The sequence below is a fragment of the Bos indicus genome, chromosome 16 (genome assembly GCF_029378745.1).
Source record: "Bos indicus isolate NIAB-ARS_2022 breed Sahiwal x Tharparkar chromosome 16, NIAB-ARS_B.indTharparkar_mat_pri_1.0, whole genome shotgun sequence".
NCBI classification, from domain to species: Eukaryota; Metazoa; Chordata; class Mammalia; order Artiodactyla; family Bovidae; genus Bos; species Bos indicus.
The window spans coordinates 2025810-2039889 of NC_091775.1; the positions used below are offsets into that span (position 1 = coordinate 2025810).

The following is a 14080-nucleotide window of genomic DNA, read 5'->3' on the forward strand; positions in this document are numbered from 1 at the left end:
GGGGCAGGAAGAGAAGGGGACGACAGAGGATGAGACGGCTGGATGGTATCACCGACTCGATGGACATGAGTTTGGATAAACTCCGGGAGTTGGTGATGTACAGGGAGGCCTGGCGTGCTGCGATTCATGGGGTCGCAAAGATTCGGACACGACTGAGCGACTGAATTGAACTGAAAGTTATACAGGACAGAAGGCAATTAATTATTTTGGAAAACTCTCCTGTGCATTGGAGCTACTAAATGCCAGTAAAAGTTTTGCCTCCTTAACACTAAGACAACTTAAGACCTGAAAATTTTCAAAATCACCCTTAGGGGGCCGTATAATTCCCATTGAAACTGGTAGGTAGGGAGCTCAGGCTATGACATCAGAGTGCCCTGGGCTTCACTCTAGCTTCATAAGACCTTTAGATATTCTATTCACTCTTTCTGTGCCTCAGTTTCTTGGATAATAATCACATAAATGTGAGAATTAGTGAGTAAATGCATGTGAAGTACATAGAACTAGGTACCTGGCTCATAATAAATACTTAATGAGCCACTGTTATTACTATTTTCATACAGCTGTAATAATTATACTGTTATTAACATTACTATTATTACTCTATTGTCTAGTGCTGCTGTATGAAAGACTTGGATTTCAGTTATGGTTTCAAACTGCTCCCACAGGAGTGAAAGTGAAAGTCGCTCAGTTGTGTCCGAATCTTTGTGACCCCATGAACTACACAGTCCATGGACTTCTCCAGGCCAGAATACTGGAGTGGGTAGCCGTTCCTTCTCCAGGGGATCTTCCCAACCCAGGGGTCGAACCCAGGTCTCTCACATTGCAGGCGGATTCTCTACCATCTGAGCTACTAGGAGTAGCAGCTAGGAATCCATTCCTCTCAGCCATGGAGCCCACCTGTAAGCTAGGAACTGAACTGTCCTGAAATTGGACCATTTTCATCTGATCCTCAGATGACAGCACTGTGTACCAGAGTTGGGCCCACGGGCTTGTCTACAGCCCACCATGCTGAAGAGGGGCCCCTTCGTGGGGGCAACCTCAGAGAGGAGGACGCAGGCCCTGGGATGCCTGTTCTGGTCCGTGGGGAAGGGCTGGGAGAGCGCAGCTGCTCCCCGGGGCTGCAGGGATGGAAGCGGCAGGGGGAGGACCCCCAATGGCTGAAGGGTAGGGGCCCTACCGAAGTCCTCCAGCGAAGACCGTGGGATCAGCCAAGGATCTCCAAGGAGACATTCTCCCTCTCCCTTCATCGTGATCCTAAAGACAGCCAAGGGGCCAACACAGGGTCACTACCGTCTCCTCACATTTGTAAATGAATTTGCATTTTGAAAGTGCTTTCCATCCCTTTTTTTTATTTGACTTTCTCGAGAGCTCCTTATGGATGGTAGTTAATATCCCCATTTCACAGACAAGGAAATTGAGATTCAAGAATTTTAGTGACTTCTCCAAATCTTTATGCAGCTAGCAAGGAGCGGGACCAGGAATTGAGCACAATGTCTCCTTTGCTGCACCAGTCTCACAGTGGGGTGAGCCAGTTCTGCACTGGAAGTTTGGGGATGAGTGGGTGTGTGGCATGGCCCCCGTTCCCTGCAGCAGTAGGGTCTGAAGTCTGGCTGCTTGCCTGGCCCCCAGCACACCCGTCACCACGAATAAAGACATGGCCATGCAGTTACAGAGTCCGCTCCTTAAAGGGCCTTCTCCGAGCTGCTTGTTCATGTTTGGTTGCTGACTACCAACCTCTTTTGCACCCCTAGCCTGACTTGATGGAAGGACTGATTTGGGCCAGAGAGTGGAGCAGTCAGGGCCTGTGAGCATCCTGCCTAGAGGGAAGCCGGGCTATCACGCTCCATGTCCTCTCCAAGCCCCTGGCTCTGGCCTGGACAGAGAAGCAGGTCCGGTGTGTGGGCAACTTCTCCAGTACGCCTCCTCCAGCTCTACAGGCTTCTGCGCGAGCCTGCATCTGGTCCCAGTTCTTGATTCACAAAGGACATTAAGGTTTATAACTCTCTTGGGATGTTACAAAATCCAAAATCCAGTCATTAATACAGGTGCTACTAGCCCTTTAGGGATGAGAAAAGGTGCCCAGAATTCAAAACCAGCCATTAGAACCAAGCTAATCAAGCTTGCCTTCCTATATATCCTCTTTCTCGAACCAGGAATGCCACCTTCTCTCCCCAGAGATCCTGCGGAAGCCCAGCAAAGCCTGCTGCTGTCCTGGGCTCATGTTCACTCTCCACCCGCTTCCCCACAGAATTCACAGGGTTTCTTAATTCTCACTCCTCGCAAACATTTCAAATTGAGCAGCTCTGCTAAAGTCCCTCACACTGGGTGTCAATAAAGGATAAGCACTGAGTACCTGCCAGGAGATGTGGCCCCAAATCTCTGAAGCTGGATGAAAAGAATTCAGGCAGCCTTTCAGATACCAACCCCCACCCTGACTTCAGCGGAAGGTTCCAGGGCCTAAAGCACGTGATGCTTCCATTGTTCAGACTTGGGACAAGTCTTGATCTGGGATCACATGGATCAAAAAGATGACAGTCGTGTTGACAGCAAACCATCATCCCCAGTCTGTGGGGAGGTCCCATCCTTCCGAGAATTCTGGGATTCCTGCCCAGGAGGCAGGCCAAGGAGGGCAGCCCCCGGCTTAGGGGGAGCGGGTGGTCCCTTAGGGAAGGCCTGGCCCAGGCCTCCTCGCCCTTTCTGCCAGGCATGTAAACTGCCATGGACCCCAAGGCCAGGCACGGCAGACATGGACACGGAGTGCCAGAGACACGCCACTTGCACAAACCATTTATTTCCTGTATTGGGTTTATACAAACTTGCAAGATACAAATGCAGAGTTCACTGAGTGCTTCAGTACCTGTATCTATAAAAAGAATGTTGCTGAGAAGGAAGCAAGCTCTCACCTGTCAGTTGGGATGGCCCCTCCCTGGGGAGGGGCTTGTTGGCTAGAAAGAAGCTAAGGGGCTGCTATGGAGCCCTGACAGATACTCACTGTTTATCTAACCTTAACTCTTCTTCTAAGGTCATTTTTATACTAAATAAAGACACCAAGACCATAAATTTCCTTGTAGAGTTTATTGTCTAATACTAGCAAATCAAATTGGCCCCAATATGTGCATAAATAGATATATGTATATATACGTATATTTCATATTTTCCTTAGTTTTAAGAGCTGCCAGGTGAGGGGCTGCCTAAAGGGAAGGGAATTACTTCTGTCTTGCTACAGTCGGCCCTGCTCCAAGAGCATCCCTCTCACCAACACAGGTGAGCAAGTACGCACAGCCTTCAACCTCAGAAAATCTCTAAAGTGACAACATTAGTACTTGATTACAGCCTCCTGGTTATTGTTGAGGGAGGTAATGTGTTAACTGGGAAGGCCCTAGATTGGTAACCAGGGCTTTCCCCGGGTGGGTTACTTAGCTCTGGGCCCCCAGCCAGGCCCCCTTCATTCCTAGCAAGATGTTTTAAGCTCGGAATAGGGTGCCAGCAAAGGTCAAAGTGGGAGGCCAGGCTTCAGATGCTGGCCAGGAGCTCTGTGCTAGGCTCCAAAACCTTTGATTCCAGATCTGGACAAAAGACTTCCATTCTGCCCAAATCCTTGCAAAGCAAGAGCCCCTTGCCCACTTCAGCAGTCACTAAGCAGTTTGGAAGGCTGAGCTGGCTTAGTTCAGGGCCCCAGCAGCAGGAAAGTCCTGGGCAAGGCTGAGATGCACCTCATCCTTCGGACCCTCAGGGCTGACTTCACAGTCTGGATGCCAGACTGGGGTACCATCCCCTTAACAACGGGCCCCAGAAGAAAGGTCACAGAGGGAGGCAGGTGCTGTAGATGTCACTCAGACCAGAGAGGGACCAAGTGAAAGGAATGTGAGAAGTCCAAGGAACTTGAATGTGTCTGCCCCGAAGGACCAGAGATGTCACACTGTTTGCACTGGCCGTTGCACCATACCCTGGGTCCATCAAACAATAGACCGACATTCTCAGTGCTGTTTGGCATATTCCAGCAGGGTGATAAAGGTGGTGATCCAGGAGCACATCTGGGGCGTGTATGCCTGCAAGGGTCTGCTTTTGTGCACACAGCTGTAAACATTTCCTTCAAGAAGGTTCACATTCAATAACCCTAGAGAGTCATCAAAAGTTGACAGTGTAATCAAATCCTTAGACCAGGACTGCAAGAGAATGTCCTGCCCTGGCAAGATCCTCTCCGGCTGAGTTCTGGGGACCAGCCCTTGGCAGACTGGGAATGGGAAGGAGGAGGCTGCTGAGGAGGAGGGAAGGGTGGAGGGCGGGACCTAGAGGCAGCCCCCCAGTCCCTCACATCGTCTGCCAATTCCATTCAGACATTGCACATGTGGAAAATAGATTTGCTTTTATAACAAAAATGTAAAATAGATCTGTCTTAAAATAACTCCTCTCCCCCTCTTTGGATCAAAAGGCATGGGGTATGGCCACAGTATGCTTGGAATGATGTGGAAAGGAAAGGAGAGAAAACGGGCCTGGGCAGGAGTTTCAGGAAAGGATCAGATGTCCAAACAAATATATATATATATATATATTACATATACATCTGCAATATGATAATCTTCACAAAACATATATTAAGGCATGTAAAGCAACATAAAGAGCCAGCTTTATGAAAAAGAGGTGAAAGAGAGGTCGCAGAGGGGCAGACATTAATCCTTGGTATTTCACATGTATTTCTAAAAATATCACTTAAAAAAAAGACACAAAGAAAGGGAGAAGGCGTGGAAGGACCCCCAAAATCTGCTTTTTATGGATGGACAAGGTGTGGGAGAAGATGGAGAAGGGAGAGAAGGTTACCGGGGAGCTGATCCCACCTGTCAGTCTATGGGGGAGAAAGGACACGTTTGGGGTGCTTGAGCTGTGCTGAAGATGGGAGATGCAGCCAAGGGTCACGTTTACAAAAACCTGCTAGATGTGAGGGTGAGCGAATCCTCCTGTCTGTAAACCCTCCGAAACATGGGAATGTCTTAAGCACCTACAACAGCGCCTGGTACATAAAAGGTGCTCAGGGAATATTTGTCAAGTGAATTGTCAGCTTTACTCGCATATGAACCATAACTGTCCCAGCCACGAAGGAGTGGAGAGGAATTGCTAGAAGATGAAGGAATCGTTCTCAGGGTCTCTGAAGCTCAGCTTGAAGTCTCGGGGAAGCACCCCTGGCAAAGAGAAGGTCTAGGGGCCAAGGGTTTTCACTCTAGCTCCTCCGTCCTCTCTGGCTACGTTCATCTGAAGGTGGTGGAGCGGAGGGACAGCAGGCTTTGCTCCTGTCTCTCTGCCACTGGTCCCCTGGCTACGCAGGGTGTGAATGAGCCACGCGAGAAGTGAGACCCTCCAACAGCTTCAACTTGTCCCTGTGTGGGACGCCTGGGATTGAGAGGAGGACTCCAGAATCTGGCCTACCAGGCTCAGGCCACATCTGCTCTCCTGGGACACACGCTCAGCTGGCCCACAGCACATTCCAGGGGGAAGGCGATGAGATGGTGTCACAGAAACGTTTAGGGAAGGCCCCGTGGCTGATCACACGCTCCACACCCCGACCACCCCACACCTTCTGGTCTTCCAGCAGGACCAAGACAGGTCCTTGTCTCTGCTCCTGACCCCAGGACAGGGAGGCCGACATCAGGCCCAGATCCAGAAGAAGCTGTCCCCAGCCCACGCTCCCTGGGCCCTCAGCGCACACCTCCTCCCCACAGCAGCGTGCTCCGTGGGGGTCCTGGAGCTGGCAGCCCCCGATCCCGGCACAAGGTGGGGAGAGCTGAGCTGACACCTGGCACTGTGCCTGGCACTAACCTGAGGCTCCACCCCGGGGAAACCGACCCCATTCCCTTCTCATCTCTGTCCTCCCCCTCCTCCCCGCACACGAGTCCTGCCAGTCCCTTTCCTCCTGCCCTCCCGAGACCTCTCCCCTTCTCTCCGCTACCCCTTCTCAACCTGCCCTCAGACGCTGCACACACTTGCCGCTTCCCACCCACGGCCAGCGCTCCCCTCTGGGAGCCGAGGAGCCTCTCCCATCTCTTGTCAGCTTGTCTTTGGCTCAGGCAGGTGGTCAGTCTCCACTGGACCCCAAAGGAGCACCCAATAAACCGGGATGTGCCAAGACCCTGGGCACCGCTGGACAGCAGGGCGGGGCTGATGGAAGGGGATGACGGCAGGCCCCACTCTTGGCATCGAGCGACAAGTCCTAACCTAAGAGGGCCCAGGGTGCATTCCCCACTGCATCTTCTCCACCAAGGAATGTTCCAGCAGGGCTGTCACAACCCCAGCCAGGGCCAGAGCGAGGCTCCCTGTGCCGAGGGCAGCGGACAGGATGGCGCTCCTCACCCCGCCACCTGACGCCCAGCCTAGGGTGGCTGTCTGAGTAGCGAGGATCTCGGGCCGGAGTCCCGGGGGTGTGGACACCGTGGTGTCTGTGCTGCTGTTGGGCGACCCCAGCCCCTGGCCTGGCTCCCGCAGCATTCCCGTGGGAGCGCAGGGGTTGGGGGGCCAGGGTGGGCCGCGGGGCAGAGGCGGCTTCAGAACGTGGCTCTCTGGAGCTTCGCGGCGTTGGCTTCAGCCAGGGCTTGCACTGGAGGAGAGAGACGCGGGTGAGAAGGCGCTGCACGGGGAGGGCCCTCCAGCCCACCCGCCCAGAAAGTCTCTTCTGCAAAAACCACCCCTCAACCCTGTGAGAGGCGGACAAAGGAACAGAAGTCAGTCCTTGTTCAGCTGCCTGATACTGAGGGGCTGTGTGCTAGGGGGAAGGGACACAGCCTTTGCCTAGAGCTGTCCGGGGCCACTTTACTTTACAGAAGACCTGGGTACCATCTGGGAGAGATAAGATCTGGGAGAAGCAGCTTCTAGGGGCTTCTGAGGCAGGGAACAGATGGCAGGCTTGCAGGCCGACAGGAGGTGCAGGGGTGGGGAGCTGGGGTAGCCCTCTGACAGCGGACAGGAGCGGCCTCTGTCCTGTCTGCTCCTGGAGACGCAAAGCCACTGGCACCGCAGCTTCCGGGAGCAGCCCTGCCAGCCGGCTCCAGCCCAGCACCGCGCGGGATGGACCGACGGAGGGGAAGAGCGGCGAGGCGCGCCGGCGCGGGGAGAAGCGATGGCGGGCGGGATGGAGGGTGCAGGCGGCTGGCGGGGGGAGGGCAGGGGTCCCACTCCCGGGGCTGGATGAAATACGGTAGAAAAGTGCTTACGTCAGAGCTCAGACCCGCATGACATGGCTGCTGTCGGCGCCCCGCGGGGGTTCAGACGGTAGGGGGTTGGCTGGTGGAGCCGGGGAGGCAGGGGAGGTGGGAGGGCTTGGGGTGGCACATTGCACTGGAAACAGAAATGAACAGGGCAGTGAATAGGGGCTGCGGGGGTGGGGGGTGGGGAAGGCGGAGGCATGAGGCCGGTGCCCAGAGCAAGCGAGGCCCTCCTCCACGCAGGGAGCAAGGCAGGAGGCAAGCAGAGAGGAGCGCTGAGCTTGGGCATCTGTTCAAGCTGAGCGGAGCTGGTTCCAGGGTCGCCATGGAGGAGAGCACGGGGCCCCAGGGGAGACCTGGCCGCATCCAAGCTCTGCTGAGAACCAGGGTGACTGGGGGTGATGCTGGCCCCTCTGAGCCTAGAGCTCCCCTTCCATCTGTGCAGCGGGGAGATGCTCACACCTCCCCTCGACTGTGGACAGGGTGAGGGGTGGCACCTTCAGAGGCAGTGATATCACTGATGACCATGATTAATAGTGCAGTAAAATCACACTAATCCAAATCACCAGGCCCTCATTCAATGACTCAAAGTGGAGTGATCCCAGTGTTTATCAGCTCCACGAGGACAGAGGCTCCTGATGGGCTTCAAACCAGTCTAACTTTGACTGGAGGGTTCAAAAGCGATTCCCGCTGTCACTTGAGATCTCTTTTCATCCATCCAGGAAAGGCCAACTTCAATCCACCTCTAAACAGATCATTTAAGCCCGAAAGTGGTGACATTTGAATTACTGAGATTTTACTCTATTATCATTCTTTTCCATGCTGAGAACAGCAAAGTGAAGGACAAGGAGTCGTAGTGTTAGGAACAAGCCCTGCAAGTCTCTAGACCCCCGTGCTCCCTTGGTGTGGCTGTGGGAGCCTCACTCAGGCTCAGAGCAGAACCAGGCCTGGGCCAGGGTCACAATGTCTCCCTCCGGAGAGGGACCCCGGCACCGGCCTTCCCAGACCCCTGCTCCCACCCTGCCTGGGTCCTCATCACCTTCCCTGGCCTCTGCACAGGAGAAAGGGCCCACGCAGCACCGTGGCACATCTGTGCATGCCCACAAACATACAGAAGGAAGTGATCCAGTCTGCATGGGTCCAGCAACACCACACTTTTCTACTCAGCGCACACAACTCATGTGTGTGTGTGGGCACGACTGAGCCTGCGCCTCGTACACAACCCAACACACTTGTCACTTTTCATACAAATACATCCACAAACACCTCTGAAGCACACATCCATGTGCACACCCGTATCACAGATTCAATGGGTAGTTGTCTGGTAACTTCGATTCCTAAGAGTCAAAAAACCAAAACCTAAGCAAGGAAGATCTTAAGGAAGCCAAATAGATGCTACAATGTGCATGCAATAAAGCTCTTACAATTTATTCACTCAAGAGTTCCTTGGAGTCCAGATACTTATTTAAACACAAGTATGATAGGTGTTGACTTTCTGGGTGTCTAGCCCATGAGAGATTAGAAATAGGAAAATTAGGAGAGGGAGAGAGAAAGAGGAGTTGAGAGGCCCACTGAGGCACAACTGAAGGCGAGAGCACCTTCTGTGAAAAGGAGACATATTAACTTTAAAGCCTTCACAGTCTGGGAGCATTTAGCAGGGCCACAAATAGACCTGTACGGATTAGAGACCCCAAGGGCATCTCTTCAACAGAGGTCAGCAAAATAAGGACATTTATAATGATACTCTAGTGGTAAAGAACCCGCCTGCCAATATAGGAGATGCTGGTTCGATCCCTGGGTTAGGAAGATCCTCTGGAGGAGGGCACGGCAACCCACTCCAGTATTCTTGCCTGGAGAATCCCCATGGGCAGAGGAGCCTGGTGGGCTGTAATCCACGGGGGCGCAAAGAGTCAGACACAACTGAAGTGACTTAGCACACGTACATGCATAATGATACTAAATGAGCGAGAACAAGAAAGATTAATTATGTTAAATACAACCTCTACGAAATCAGAAAAATACTAAACACAGATTATGAACATGTCCATCAAAATAAGTTCACATATGCAGCACATAGGCATTGTACAATGTGCTACTTCAGTTGTGTGTTCACAAGTACTACCACACCTGCACGTATAAATAATCAGTCACACGTATTCACGTTCATGAGGCTGTGCTCTCTCCATCCTGCACACGTCGGTGTGTTTTCACAAAAGTTCCACACACACACTGTGCACAACATATACACAAATAGCCTCGATCATCCATCACACTGCAAAGAAAGCCCATCACGTGTAAACGTCTGCATGTTTAAGCACCACCTCCACCTACATATTGTACACTCACAGCAACAGTTTCCCAAACACCACCTGTACTGATAAATAATGGGTCTCTGCACAACACCCATAGGCATCTTGCACACACAGACACACTCCTATATTTGCAAACATTCCCTCCACGCATACATCACATACGTGAATATACACACATACATGTGTACCTACAACCATTACCCAGTACAGACACTGAGATGACATCACGCCACATGGACAAACCCACTATTGCCCCATCTTCCGTGTACTGCACGCCAGGACACCGACAACGGCTACAAGCTGGCCGCCCGCCTCTGCACCCAGGCCACACGCTGCACTCAGGCCCTAACTGCACCCCCTGCCCGCTGCACCAGCCCATGGGCACCCTCTCCCACACAGCGTCTGCCGTGCCCGGCAGAGCTCTGGGAACGTGAGCCACAGGTCGGGGCGGTGGGGACAGGGTAAGTCTGAGGTCTGGCCGGGCCACAGCCATGTTTTAAATAGTTGGGGTTTTGGCAAAAGCAGGGTGACCATTTGCTTTGCACACACAGACTCTGGAATGTAAGCCCATGTGTATCAAGGGAGAATCTGAAAAGCCAGGGTGAGCTTTGTTTTCACAACGCCTTCGGTAGGGGAGCTGTAGCAGGGAAAGCCAGGGGCTGGGGAGGGTCAGAGAAGTTTTAATAGCGCCGTCTGTTCTAACTCTTGAAACAGGAAGTTGCCTTTTGCCCAGAGCATGTGGAATTTGATCTTTGGAAGGTTCGGGTTCATTTTGTAGCTAAACTACAGGGCGGTTGACAGAAGCTTCCTTGTAGCCAAACTGGTTCTGCTGCCTTTTGGCTGCAGGATGGGGCTCTCTGAAGCCTATCACTTCTCTTGCTCTCCTCTCCTGCCAACTGAGAGCTTGTTTCTGAAAGATCTCCAAGGACTTTCCCTGGCCACCCATTCTAAAGTCCATTTACACCCCAACTGCTAGTAGCTTCTCTCTTAAAGCTTACTTAGATCCCTTTTGCTGTATCTCAAAACGCTTTGGTTTCTGAAAATATCCATATTTAAAATAGCTAGAAAAACCACAAAAGGCTCCTGCTTCTACTTTAGCTGCTGCTATTTCAACTAATATGACCCCCAGCACTGGGACTACCGCTCCCACAGCAGGGGAGCATTTACTGAGCAGTTACTGAGCGCCAGGCACGGTGCTACCTGCTTAGCACCCCTTGTTTCCATCCTCACACCACTAGACAGGTATCTTGATTTAAACTTTACAGATGCAGAAAAGAGCCAGGACTGAAACCCTGTGCCACTAACATGAAAAGCCTTTCCTTCCTCTGTGCGTCTAGCCACGATCCTAATCTGACACTCACCCAGGGCATTAGAACTGTGGCCAGCACGACTAAAGTTACCACAAGCCTGGCATCCATCTAGGGCATTTGTCTTGGCTGGCCTTTGGAGCCTTCCCCCTCTCCATCCGAAGCACCTTTCATGTTGAGGAAGAGGGAATATTCTGTCTCCCAGGCTTCGTGACTTGACCACTTCCTCCACCACAAAGCCTCCCATTCACAGAGTCTCTTCCATTCTTCCCAATTACATTTTCCTCTTTTCCAGGATGCTTCCCTTCAGACGGAAGAGAAGTTAATTCTACTGGCTACACCCTGTAGTGTCCACTAAGACCCCCTAACCTTTGTGTATCAGTGTGCAGTCAGCTCCTTACACTCATCTTTTCTTAGCAGGAAAGTGGGTTTGGGTCAATAGCCAAGGTGGTGACTCTATTGGCTACTTGTACCATCTTCCCTTTTCATTCCTGTTATTTGCCTGCAGCACGAATGGGAAGTTGGAGAATGCCCTGGAACACTGGCCCTCACTCCGCCACACTCTGGCACACACTTGTATATCTCCGCATCAGGCTCAGTCATCACCCCTTCTCTGGGCCTTTCCTGGACCTGCACAGGTACAGCGGCTTCCTGCGCTCCCCACACGGCCTCTGGCCATTCCGCCAACCAGCAGCGAGGCGGGTCATGGTGACTCGGAGCTCCCAGATGTCAGCGACTCTGGTCCCTTCGCACCCCGTGAGCCTAGCACAGTCCCTGGTGCTCAACAAGCGCTCATCCTGACCTCAAGGAACACTGCCCTGCTCTATGCTCGCCCCTGCCACACTGCCTCCCCTACTCCTGGGCAGCCGGTCTCCCTGGCAGAGCGAGGCCCAGCCCCTCTCACCAGACAGCATGCGGCCTCGGCGGGAGGCCTCGGTCGCCAGGGCACAGGAGATTTCAATCCGCTTCTCCTGCTCCTGCAGCTGGCTCTCTGAGTCCTGGGGCACGTCCACAAAGTCCCCCTCGCCGACGGGCACCACGTTCTGCATACTGAAGAGGCACAGACACACAGACATGGAGGGGGCAGGATGGTCCAGCTGGCTTGGGGGACCTGCGGGCTGAGGGTGGTGGGGGTCCAGGGGCCTGTGAGTGTGCAAGCCTGTCCCCTGGGGTGAGTAGGACCCTGGCAAAATGCATGTCAGGACCCCTGCCTGCAACATTTCAGAACGAACTAGAAGGTTTAAGAGAACACTCAGGGCAGCCTTGATGGGGAAAAGAAGTCAGCAGAGGGCAACTCATCCGTTTGTCTTGATGAGAGCACATGCATGCGCCCAGGAGGTCTTTGTGGCACCGAGGGCTGCGTCACCGACCCAGCCACGTGTCTCGGCCCAGTCTGCCGCCTCAAACCACTTCTTCCACGGTGGGAGGCTTGGGAGAACCAACCACATGTCCGGGCACTGGATTCAGGAGCGCTAGTGCCCTCGATGTCCTGGGTGCCAGGGTGGGCGGAGAAGGTAGAGGTCACCCGAGGCCTGTTACCTGGACTTGGCAATGAGCGTCTTGATCCTCTCCACCTTCTTCTGCTTCTCCTTCAGCTCCTCTGGGCTCAGGGGCATGTCGGGCTCCAGGTCAATGTACCGCTCGGGGATGAGGACTTTGTCCGGGGTGGAGAGCTGTGGAGAGACGCGGTCACCACCTCCACGCCCTTCTACGGTCCCCCCACCCCGACCCTGTGCTGCTCTTGCAGGACGCTGCTCACCTCCTTGTTGATATCCACGTCATAATGCTGGGGCTCCAGCTCCATCTTGCGGAGCCGGGCGATCTCCTCCCGCGGAGTCTCATAGGCCTGCCCGCCGGGCTCCTCGGCTCGCAGCGCCGCCTCCAGGTTGGAGATGTCTACCTCGTGGATGCTGCGGTGGCGGCGCACCTGGGGGGCGGCAGAGTCAGGACCACGCGGGGCCTGTGTCCCGCTGCCTCCAGGCAGCCCCAACCACGCCGGGGTCCTCACCGGCCCTGCCCAGCACGCCTGACCTGGCAACCACCCCACTGTACCCACCACGCCCACTGCAAAGCTACCCTCCTTCCGTGGTGCTCATCCAAAGCCTGCTCGCCTACAAGGGTGTAGAGGAAACACCTCATCACTGTCTCCTGTCAGTGCCTGTCTCTCTCCGCCCGCCTCACCTGCGTTCACATCCTGTGCCATATATTTTGAGTAACGGAATCAGTGTGTCTTACATGGATCTCTAGCCTTATCACGTGAAAAAAGGGCAGGATTTATGGGTCATAATTTTTCTGTATTTCTGAAATTTAGTGGAAAGAGAAGTTAGCCCCATAGTTTGGGCTATTCTTAGCTCTGCACTTAGGAGCTGTGTGGCCCAGAGCTCCTTAATTTCTCATGACTTTTTCCCCGGTCTCTAAAATGGGGACAAAAGCCCATCTAGTCAAAGCTATGGTTTCTCCAGTGGTCATGTATGGATGTGAGACTGGGACCATAAAGAAGGCTGAGAGCAAAGAATTGATGCTTTCTAATTGTGGTGCTGAAGACTCTTGAGAATCCCTTGGACTGCAAGGAGATCCAATCAGTCAATCCTAAAGGAAATCAACCCTGAATATTCATTGGAAGGACTGATGCTGAAGCTCCAATACTTTGGCCACCTCATTTGAAGAGCCAACTCAGTGGAAAGGATCTTGATGCTGGGAAAGATTATAGGCAAAAGAAGGGGGTGACAGAGGATGAGACAGTTAATTAGCATCAGCATCTCGATGGACATACATTTGAGCAAGCTCCAGGAGATAGTGAAGGATGGGGAAGGCTGGTGTGCTGCACTCCATGGGGTCGTAAAGAGTCTGAAACGACTTAGTGACTGAACCACAACAACAGTGGGGGTAACACTTCCTAGTCCAATATCCTTGAAACGACTAAACGAGACAAAAGGGCTTGGGACCTGTACTGCAGCATGTGCTGGTGCGCTGTGATGATGACCTGCCACCCCCAGCCCAATGTTAAGGGCACAGGAAATGCTCTAGAAACATTAGAAACATCTAGCATGTGCTGGTGCGCTGTGATGATGACCTTCTAAGCGCGCAGGAAATGCTCTAGAAACATTAGAAACATCTAGGCTGTGGATTCTGTACTATTCTCTATTCAATGAATTTTGTATAATTCACTTCAACTAAAACAATCAAGGCATTTCTTTTTGTGAGTTATTTTTCTTAAAACACTAAAGAGGCAAACGCTTGCTGCAGTATGTCTTCTGCCCAGCGTGGGAGA

The 14080-nt window shown here is 53.0% G+C and overlaps 1 protein-coding gene and 1 long non-coding RNA gene across 16 annotated transcripts in view; one reads left to right on the forward strand and one right to left on the reverse strand.

The window, feature by feature from the left end:
• Positions 1-3060: 3060 nt before the first annotated feature.
• PLEKHA6 (pleckstrin homology domain containing A6) overlaps positions 3061-14080 on the reverse strand; it is a 138736-nt gene continuing 127716 nt past the window's right edge. For all 15 annotated transcript variants that reach the window (XM_070767760.1, XM_070767762.1, XM_070767766.1 and 12 more), the window contains 5 exons: positions 12569-12736; positions 12349-12482; positions 11714-11859; positions 7200-7323; positions 3061-6586 (listed from right to left, as the gene is read on the reverse strand). In XM_070767760.1, the coding sequence (XP_070623861.1) occupies positions 7208-7323; positions 11714-11859; positions 12349-12482; positions 12569-12736 (564 nt within the window). In that variant the 3' untranslated portion in view covers positions 3061-6586; positions 7200-7207. The remainder of the gene's footprint in view (positions 6587-7199; positions 7324-11713; positions 11860-12348; positions 12483-12568; positions 12737-14080) is intronic.
• On the forward strand, positions 9790-13999 carry LOC139176298 (uncharacterized). Its single transcript, XR_011560694.1, has 2 exons — positions 9790-9963; positions 11318-13999. It is a non-coding gene; the product is annotated as an uncharacterized lncRNA (long non-coding RNA).